The sequence below is a fragment of the Acipenser ruthenus genome, chromosome 6 (genome assembly GCF_902713425.1).
Source record: "Acipenser ruthenus chromosome 6, fAciRut3.2 maternal haplotype, whole genome shotgun sequence".
NCBI lineage: Eukaryota > Metazoa > Chordata > Actinopteri > Acipenseriformes > Acipenseridae > Acipenser > Acipenser ruthenus.
The window spans coordinates 27,729,598-27,740,393 of record NC_081194.1 but is presented as its reverse complement, the minus strand read 5'-3'; the positions used below and the strand labels follow the sequence as shown (position 1 = coordinate 27,740,393).

Below are 10,796 nucleotides of genomic sequence, written 5' to 3'. Positions count from 1 at the left end.
AAATAACGCTAAGTTTGAGGTAGGTCAAATGTAACGAACATCTCGTACCTGTGTCGCTTGTTAAACTTTTTTTTTTTTTGTAATCCTTTTCTCATGAGTCAGCGTGACGCTTCTCAGAACAACATACAGTATTTGCAGTGCAGTGTGTAAAACTAAAACCGAATATTTTCCATGGTGGTGACATGACCGTGAAAAGAAAAAATGGGCGTTCTTAACTGACACTTGTATGTCACTGACTGGCGTTTCAAACATCCAATCTCAATCACAAGAAAAGAAAATGGCGTCAGGTGTAGGATCAACGCAGCCTATAAGAACAAGAAACAACTGTGGGCTGGGCTAACACAATTTGACAGGAAGAGTCTCTGTTTGAAAAGTTAAACCCGTTTCAGTTGGTCATGTGATACAGTGATTGACAACCCTGGAGACCAAAAAGAGACAGAAGACTGCAAGAGCGTCCACCAATGAAAAGCGGTGAGGCGATCCTTTGTAAATCTCCTTGTTCCATATGAAAACTTTATCGGTTTCGGGTGCAAAGTTTCAAACCGTCTGCAAACAGCAGAGCTCGAGACTATGTGGTCCCGTGTTTGAATTTCGTGTTTTTTCCAGCTCTTGTCTACGTGCTTGAAATTGCGGATTTTGGAGTGAGGGAATCGTTTTTTCTGAAGAACAAATGATACATTTGAAGCGATACGCATTATTTCAAATAAGCAGGCAGCCACACGGATACATGCCTAGTCAAGTACTCATTGGCAATTGATACAGTTACTGCCTTTCTGAGTGCTTTTTGCACCAAGATTGATTCTGTTGGTCTGTGAGTAGATCTGATATTATTATATATTTGTATTTATTGTTACTGTAAAATATACAGTTTTAAACTGGGAATCAGTCACCTGAGTGAAACATTTTTCTTTTTATTCACACGTACAAAACAGATTACGATACGGTAGACGGCAGACTCGTAGTTAATTAGGGTTCGTTTGTCTTAGTAATTTATACTCGTCTAGGTTTTATTGATCGGTATAATACGATTTTACTATCGCAGACTTTAAATATTAAAGTGATTTTAAAATATTTGTTAAATTTAAGAAATTGTACACATCCATTCAGGTAAAATGGCTTGTGAGCCTGACAGGGTACGGCTGCTATGCATGATGTCGCTGACTTTTGGATTTTTCATTGTGGAGGTTGTGGTCAGTCGTATAACCTCTTCTTTGGCTATGCTTTCGGACTCTTTTCATATGCTATCAGATGTCATAGCTTTAGTAGTGGCTTTTGTCGCTGTTCGTTTTGCTGAGAAAACTCAGTCTACCAGCAAAAACACCTTCGGGTGGATTCGTGCCGAAGTGATGGGTGCCTTGGTGAACGCTGTGTTTTTGACTGCTCTGTGTTTCACCATTATACTGGAAGCTATTGAGCGTTTCACGGAGCCACGAGAAATTGAAAACCCGCGGGTAGTTATCGGGGTGGGCGTTGGGGGTCTCCTAGTCAACCTGTTTGGTCTCTGTATGTTTCATGGACACGCAGGGAGTGGACACGGGCACTCCCACGGTGGTGGTCATGGACACTCTCACGGGAATAAGAAAAACAAAAGGAACAAAATATGCAAGGCCGAAACACCGTCGGGGAACGGGTCGTCTGTTGAGGAGACCAACAACCTGGTAGGAAACTGCAACAGTCCTAACGGAGTTAATTCTGACAGACCTGAAAGACATGGTACGTATGGTTTTTATTTATTTTCATTTTACACGTCTGCACATACAGTCTGGGCATACCATTTGTTCATATCATTTATATTATGAGGTGAAGGATTATTCAGTTGTCACAATTAGACTAATTATTTCAATTCGACTGGGGAGATGTCGATATGCTTTCTGTAAAGTTGTACATTGATTGACACAAATATACACAGTACATAGGGGGCTGAGTTGGATGACCAGAGCAATAGTCCTTGGTGCCTATTGAAAGCCATTAAAAGAGATAACACATTTTCCTATCAGTCCATGATCATATGTTAAAGTGTTATTTCACACTGAATCACAAGTTTATATTTGTAATCAAATGATATTTTAGTAGGTGGATGTTGATCGTAACCAATGGCAACATGTATTGTATCATGTTTTTTCTTTTGATTTGAACATTCATCTTTGAGCATTTTACACTTAAGCAGTATTTTACAGTATATGATTTGTATTAATTTTCACAGGTAGACAGGTGAGACATGCACCTCACACCTCAATTTAATTTTTATTTAAAATGTTTATTTAGGCAGCCAGTTGTCACTAAAAAGCTGTTGGAAATTCCTCAGTAAATTAACTGAAAATATCAACCAGTTGTGAGAGAAGTATTGTTTAGTAACAGGATATTTTTCTGCTATAAGTGAGACTGATGATGACCGCATGTATTAGTATTATTATTATTATTATTATTATTATTATTATTATTATTATTATTATTATTATTTATTTCTTAGCAGACGCCCTTATCCAGGGCGACTTACAATTGTTACACAAGATATCACATTATTATTATTTTTTTTTACATACAATTACCCATTTATACAGTAGTTTTTACTGGAGCAATCTAGGTAAAGTACCTTGCTCAAGGGTACAACAGCAGTGTACCCCACCTGGGATTGAACCCACGACCCTCCGATCAAGAGTCCAGAGCCCTAACCACTGCTCCACACTGCTGCATCATGTTGTTGTTGTTGTTATTGTTTATTTCTTAGCAGACGCCCTTACCCAGGGTGACTTACAGTTGTATACAAAAAAATACATATCAAGAATTACAGTACAATTAAGAGCAAGATACAAAATACAGTGACTTCAGTCCTAATAAGAGCAAATACAGAACACAGTACGATTTGATATAGGTGCAGTTCAAGAGCAGATAACAGTGTTGATAGTTTCATCAGGATTAGATACGAGTGCAAGTGAAATACAATATACTACAGATTGGGTTAAGTGCAGGACTAAATACAGTAAAATAGGGAGCAGATAAGTGCAAGTTAAAGTGCATTAAAGGCAGACTGCTATATTGTCCAGAAGGGAAGAGTTGAGTTTTACAGGTGTTGTCTGAAGAGGTGTGTCTTGAGGAGGTGCCGGAAGGTGGTCAGGGACTGGGCAGTCCTGACATCCATAGGAAGGTTGTTCCACCACTGCGGGGCGGGCTCTGGAGGCAGGGGAGCATAGAGTAGGTACAGCCAGTCTTCTAGTGCAGGTGGAGTGGACAGGTCGGTGGGAGGGATGAGGGTCTGGAGGTAGCTGGGTGCAGTCTGGTCAAGGCATTGGTAGGCGAGTACAAGAGTCTTGAACTGGATGTGAGTGGTGATCGGGAGCCAGTGGAGTAGTGTGGGAGAAGCGAGGCAGAGAAAACACCAGGCGAACAGCAGAGTTCTGGATGAGCTGGAGCGGACGGGTGGCGGACGCAGGGAGGCCGGTCAGGAGGGAGTTGCAGTAGTCTAGGCGGGAGAGTACCAGGGCCTGGATGAGGAGTTGCGTGGAGTAGTTGGTGAGGAATGGTCGGATTCTTCGTATGTTGCTCTGGAAGAAACGGCAGGTGCGTGCTAGATTCTTACTCCGAGGTTCTTGGCTGAGGAGGAGGGAGATGGTGTGGTAGATTCCAGAGGAATGGAGATAGAGAGATCAGAGGAGGGGGAAGATGAGGAGGGGAAGAAAAGGAGGTCAGATTTAAAGAGGTTGAGTTTGAGGTGAAGTGAGTGCATCCAGGAGGAGGTAGCGGACAGACAGGTAGAGATATGGGAGGGTCGGTGGGGTCTGAGGGGAGGGGGAGGGGGAGGAGGAGGAGAGGAAGATCTGAGCATCATCAGCATAGAAATGGTATGAGAAACCATAGGATGCGATGAGGCGGCCCAGGGAGCGGATATAGAGAGAGGACCCAAGACTGATCCTTGACCCGCGCCAGGTTAAGCTTGATTGTTTGTAGCACAATCTTATCTAGAAAATGTGTGACAAATGAAGACCGGAACCTTTAATTACGAAAGTAATGCTATGGCAACATTAGCAAAATATTTTTACGGTATATCTACCTATGGCTAGTGATTTTCCACGATTGCGGAATCACAGACGGAATCGCGGAATTAAGCTGAAATTGAACTGCACCTTAATGGTGAAAATTGTAGATTCAACAATGAGTGGACCAATAAATACTTATTTATTTTACTAACTGTACCAAACACAAAGCCAATGTGTTTATTGTGCAATGAATGTGTGTCAGTAGTTAAGGAATACAATATGAAAAGGCATTTTGAAACCTAACAAGGAGCTTTTGGAAATACGTATCCAGAGGGCACAGTAGTTAGAAGCTCAAAAGTGGAAGCACTGATCACTTAACAGTTATTCTATTAATATGTCACATTTTAAAATGTTTGTAATGATACTCTGTTAAATTATCACACTGTGCTATTATTAAAGTACTATTTATGGTCAAATGTGTAAGTCTTGTTCAATATATGAACATTAATTTATGTAATATTTATTATTGCTTAAATGTGCAGAGTAAATACTCAGGCCCGTCTACTCCTAACCTTTTTCCAATCTGACTCCCTTAAATTAAAAAAAAAAATAGTTGAAGAGCCCTGCTCTAACTAAGGCACCTCTACTGTCCAGGGTATACGAGAAACACATGCAAGCAGTTTTGCAGCAAGTACAGCATAAACCAGTCTGCGTTGTTGCAGATGAAACTACAGATGGGAGAGAAGTGTCCTGAACATTGTATTTGTAAAAAGAAAAGAAAAAAAGGAAAGTGGACAAGTGCAGTCATGCACGCACGGTGCCAGTTTAAAGTAATGACTCCCATTTTGTTGTGTCCTACCAGAGTGATTGCAGATACCCACTGATAAATTGTCGAAAGGAGAGTTTGACAACCTTTGCTCACCACTAGCCAGTGATTTATAGTGCTATGTTACCCGACACTAAATCAGCATGCTGTGTAACTCCCTCTCTTTCCGATACAGATCTGATGCAAGAAAACAGTTTGCATATCCATAGCAAGACCCACTACGATGAACTGGATCACGGTGACGAATCAGCTTCGCAGCTCAACATGCGTGGCGTCTTCCTGCACGTCCTGGGGGATGCCCTGGGCTCGGTCATTGTGGTGGTGAATGCCATTATCTTTACTTTTGTGTGGCAGCCCTGTCCTGAAGGCGGGCCCTGTGTCAACCCATGTGTGGACAGCCACTGCATGGACCACTACCACATCAACCATACGCTGGTGAGCGTGCTGACGAACAGCACCCAGGCCATTACGAGTGCAGGGCCCTGCTGGGTCCTCTACTTGGATCCCACTCTCTGCATCATCATGGTTTTCATTCTGCTGTACACCACATACCCACTTCTGAAAGAGTCAGCCCTTATCCTGCTTCAGACAGTGCCCAAGCAGATCGACATGCAGCTACTGAATGAAAAGCTGCGCAACGTGGAGGGTGTACTGGCTGTCCATGAGCTGCACATCTGGCAGCTGGCAGGTAGCCGTATCATTGCTACAGCCCACATCAAGTGCCACGACCCCACCTCCTATATGGATGTGGCCAAGCGCATCAAGGATTTCTTCCACAATGAGGGCATCCATGCCACCACCATCCAGCCAGAGTTTGTCACCTTCAACTCGGAATCCCGTATCTCTTTATGCGAGCTCTCCTGCAGGACCCAGTGCGCCCCCAAGCTGTGCTGTGGCAACGGAGACAAGCCAGAGAAAAAGGCCACGGACAAGGCCACGGGGCTGCCCATCCCCTGCCTAGAGATCATCAATGAGTCTCCAGAGCACAGGGGCAGGGAACAGCCTCCTGTGGAGGTGGAAAACCAAGTGGTTGCAAGGTCAGATGGAGAGGTAGTGATCCAGAGAGAGGTAGAGTTATCTTTGTAAAACAAACAGCCAAATTGGGAGTTGGGGGAGTTAGTAGGGGTGGGATGCCATTATGCATTCTGGTTGTCTTAAACACAAAGCCTAAGGGATGTGGGTGGGGGGGTAGATGAAGGGTTAAATTTGATTTTTATCCCAGCAAATATGTTTTGCTTGGGATGAGCCTTGTTTTCTCAGTAGAATGGTTGTGTGTATTAAATACCACAATTTAATCTATTTAAATAAATTATTAGGGTTTGTCATAGTGGAACTGAATTTGGACAGCGTGTGTGTTGTGTTTTACATTTGTTATTACTAATGTTTATGTAATTTTGTGTTTTTAGTATGTAAAACTTTTCAACAAAACGTCATGCAGTTTTTTTTTACATAACCCTAGGGCTGTCTATACACTGCAAGTAGAAGCCTGATCGCTGATCATTTTGTCAGAAAAAGATCATGTAAGCACTGCTGTTAAACCCAGAAATCAATATAAACTTGTTTATTTTCCCATTTTCTGTTTTAATATAGTCTCATGTTGTGTGAAGTAATTGGAGATGGAGGAACATTGTTTCACCAGGAGGATGGGACAGATGAAACAATCATTTACATACTACACAGGGTGTTTAAAACTGTGACAAAGTTGTAAGGTGATGAATATACTCTGCAACAATACAAAATGACAGTAGGCGGAAGAGGAGAGGGTGGGGGTTGTGTAAACCCAATGTACAGGCTTTTTTGGTCTATCATGACATTCCAAGACTTTATAAACAGCAGGTATACCATGTCAGAGTTGCCCCAAAGGGCAAGAAGCCTCTTCAATGATTTGATGTGCTCCAACTAATCTAGTCAATATTAGGATTGAAAATAAATAGCTGTAAATCCCATCCCTTATATTTTTCAAATATTGAAATGGCGGGGGGAAAGGTTTTTCTAGTATAGTATAATAGCTCTGGAAGAACACCCCTTCCTCCAAATTCTCTAGAGCTGTTAGGATGGCTTTGTCTTCAAACTTAGGGGTAACTCTAGCAATGCAACTTATTCTGTTCGTTATTTCAAGGATTGAACAGTGCATTACATGTGCTGTCTTTACCTTGTTGAATGGAATTTGTTACGCAACTTGTTTCCTAGCCACCAGTTAATCCTGCTTTTTATAACTGAAAATGACTCTAACAAAGTTAACCCTCATAAGTGTTTGTTTCTGGCCGGTTGCCATCTGCTCTGAATCTGAATGTAAACAGCTGATTTTTTTTGTGGGGGAGGGGTGATCCTTTTTTTTTTCTTGCAGCTGGCTGGAATGGTTTGGGAAAGGGCTTAAATTTGAGGATGTAATAATAAATTGCATTGCAAACAACTCCTCCTACCTTCAACACTATGAGAAAATAACCAAGCTGCTGCTTCCACAAACTTTCCAGTATCAGTTCTGTCTTTATATACTTTGTTGCTTTTTCTCTATCTTTACTTCTCCCTCTTTAATTCTGATTTATTTTGTTCTCTTCTAGACCATCCCCCCCTCCTTTTTTTAAATATATATTTGTGTAATATACCCAACCCTATCTATGGGAGAAACAATCAATATGACTGGTGCAAATGGTCAAGATCCAAGTTTGCTCAGACTCCTGTACATACCCTTTTTTGTAGCAAAATATATAAGGATAAGCAAAACTAGAGCTACTTTGGTTCCATTATTTCTAATAGATTTTCTTCCAGGGAACCGTCCTGCTACTTTGGTTAACCAACCCCTTACATTTGTGCCTAGTTGGAAGCCCACAAAACATAAAAAGGTTAATTCCATAACAACCATAGGGAATAAAGCACAACTTCACCTATCTTGGATAAGTGCTTATGGCATACCACAAATTAGCTGATTTCTTGAGCCATAGTAGTAGGTCTTAACTTTTTTCAACTGTACTAAAAAAAAAACAAAAGAAAAAAAAAAAACCTTTATATAAATGATTGTGTAAGACAACCAAGCATGTGTTTGACAAAAGTATTGTGCACCTAAACTACTGTATAAAAGCATAGTGTATTGCTTTTGGTAGCTTCGGCACTGCTGGAGAGCCCTAAAAAAAGCAGAAGCTCCTATGGCGTAAAAATATCAAATAAGAACTCAAAGGATTTGGAGGATAAATTCATACATGGTGTTACAATACCTAAGTAAAGTGGTACACTGCCAAAACACTAAGTGTAATACGTGTAATACGTGTAATACTTTCATAAAAATGTACCTAAATACATTTGACCTCAGTTGAATTGGTTACCTGAAGTCTGCAAATACCTTCAGACTTCAGGTAACTAATTCAACTGAGGTCAAATGTATTTAGGTACATTTTTATGAAAGTTCTCACTTGTTTCAGTTTCTGTTAAGTCCTTAACCTGCAAATTAACAGCAATGTTGCAAAAGTTGGTCAACAGCAGCTGCTACACAACAAAAAACAGAATGTACTATATTTAGGCCTTGAACTTTTTGGGGCTTTGATTTTTGATCACATAGTGTACCTTTTAAACTTATTTTGAGCCAATTCTGTTTCCTAATTAAACTCAGAAAAGCTGTCCATTACAAAACATTGTCACTTGTTTTTACCTTCATATCTTGACTGAGCCTAATTCTGTTTAGCTTAATTTTTATTTCAAACAGACAAATTATGTTAATTGCTCATCGCTGATCCAAATTGCATTTAATTCTTGCAGTCGTGTAGCTTATCGTTGTGCTTTTTTTCACTCGTTTAACAGAGTTTTCACTCGTTTAACAGAGTTGTCCTGACATTTTCTTTTCAGCATAAAATACACAGTACAGAGTCCAGACTGATAGCAAGTCCATCATTTAAAATCCCCTTGATTTTGTAGCAAAGAAAAGATTGATGTTAAACCCAGTCTTTAATTAGTAGTTTTCTCTATTAGGATGCAGAAACAGGATAACAAGTGATTAACATTTAAAGGGAGGTAAGGATTAGGAAAATAAAAACCAAAAAGTTCAAGCCCTAACTATATTCCAAGTGCACACTAATACCCTTTAATTACCTGTCTGCTGAGATTTACCAGAATGCCTTGGTTTCTTTGTACAATCTGTTTATTCAGAAAGTCAGGTCATTGGATTCAGAATATCTAATAAAATTGCTTTTCAAAATTGTCCCTGAATGCCTTAGGCATAGTTTTGATTATGAAGTTTTATGTCATATAATAAAGTATTGCACACGGTGCCTTTTACAGCTCCATGATGTTATATTTTAACATTGTCCTTAACGTTTTTTCTTTCATCCAGGAGTTTGTAACAGTATTATATTGAACTTACTATCCTAAACATTTCCACTGTGCTCCAGGAGTTTGTGCATCTTAGGCTGGTTCTGTAATTTAAAAATGGTACAGTCAAATCAATGTATACAACTTTTGTACTTTCAAAAGTATCCCTTTGAACATTCCATGAACATGTTAATTAAAAAAAAAAAAATAAAAAAAAAAATGCAATTGAATGCAAATGTTTTGGTACTGATTGAGAAATATGGACATTACCAGGTTTACTGTAATAGCAAGTAGGTTAAGTTTTCAGACAACTTTTAAAAAGCTTTAATTTCAATGGGAGAACGTCCCATTTATTGCATGTTTCCTGACAGGGATTGCATTAGGATGAAAAACTCTGTTGGTCCAATGTTGCCACCTTTTGCACTTTGCAGTATATTTCAGTGTAACACATTACACAGTATTGACCTTGAGACCTAAGAGTTCATTGCATTTTGTTCTGTTGTACATCTTGTATTATCATTTTTTTTATTGTATTAATAGAGTAATCTATTTTTGTGGTAGGTATATTGCCTCTATTTTACTTTTCTTGATAATAGATTGTACATTTCACATTAATAAAAGCTGGATCCCATTCAAATACTGTCCTGACAATAGACATTAGACCCCCGAGGATATTGCTGCAGGTGTGAGAAATCTGTCCAGAATGTTCTATTGCTGCTGTTGTTTTTGTCAGATAGCTACATGCTTGCTATTCCCTGGTCTTTTACTGGTGTCCTTCATGGCATTCTTCTGTATGCTATACCCTGACCCATAACAATCCCAAGGCCTAAGATAGGTGAGACCACATTGAATTCAGTCAGCAAAGCTTTGTCGGCCATTGGGAGTTGGATGTTAAAGGTGTCTGATCATTTGACGTTCAGAGTTAGGGCTACCCCCAAAAGCCACTGACCATGTGGTGCTCTTGTAAGCAGGGTTACTCCCCATAGTAGTACCATTTTTGTGTGTGTGTTCTGAGGACCATATGTACCATATACAGCTGTGTAAAAAGCTGTTTATTTTCAGTCTTTTGGTAATGCAAATCTTGTTAAGTAGCATATTGTTCAGACTTAAGCAGTAGCACTTAAATTAAAGAACACTATACACACACATTTTATATATATACACACGCACACTTTTGATGCTTGAATTAGAATTATAAAAAGGCTGTTGCCAACCACATGTTGGCAGAGACTGAAATGCATCCATGGCAACCTCTCTAATTCCACTTCTGTTTTGTCATAGCTTGACTTGAAATGTGTGATTGCATTATATTTTCTAATGCTGTTAGTGCAAATAGTTGAAATTATCAATGCTCAATTGGTGTTGAGAAGAAAATCCAAATTTTGAATTATTTATATTGAAAAATAAATTGTCAGCTCAGAGCTTGAATATATATATCGGCATGTAAGGTTATTTATTTATTCCCACTTAAGTTACTTATTTTAAAGATGTTAGCAGTGTCCGATAAAAAGAATAGTTGATTAACTTTCTTCTTTCATTAGCAAATCAGCAGAAGTGAATGAGCTTTATACTGCTGCTGTAAAGATTTTCTCACAAAGCTTAATTTCCAGGTTTTCCATTAACCATTCTCCCTTGCTGGTTGTTCTTCATGCTTCGAGGTAGCTGAAGATCTTTAAAGGCCTCTCTTTATATCACAA

General features: G+C 39.5%; 1 protein-coding gene across 3 annotated transcripts; it reads left to right on the top strand.

The window, feature by feature from the left end:
* The first annotated feature begins 354 nt into the window (after positions 1-354).
* Positions 355-10,465, top strand: LOC117411303 (proton-coupled zinc antiporter SLC30A1-like). 3 transcript variants are annotated; one of them, XM_059025304.1, is made up of 3 exons: positions 355-1,713; positions 4,976-5,850; positions 6,391-10,465. In XM_059025304.1, the coding sequence occupies exons 1-3, from the start codon at positions 1,113-1,115 to the stop codon at positions 6,403-6,405; spliced, it is 1,491 nt and encodes a 496-aa protein (XP_058881287.1). In that variant the 5' UTR covers positions 355-1,112; the 3' UTR covers positions 6,406-10,465. The 3 variants fall into 3 exon arrangements, with proteins under 3 accessions (XP_058881287.1, XP_058881285.1, XP_058881286.1); XM_059025303.1 differs by having other exon boundaries at positions 356-1,713; positions 4,976-5,868; XM_059025302.1 differs by lacking the exon at positions 6,391-10,465 and having other exon boundaries at positions 4,976-6,384.
* The last annotated feature ends 331 nt before the right edge of the window (positions 10,466-10,796 follow it).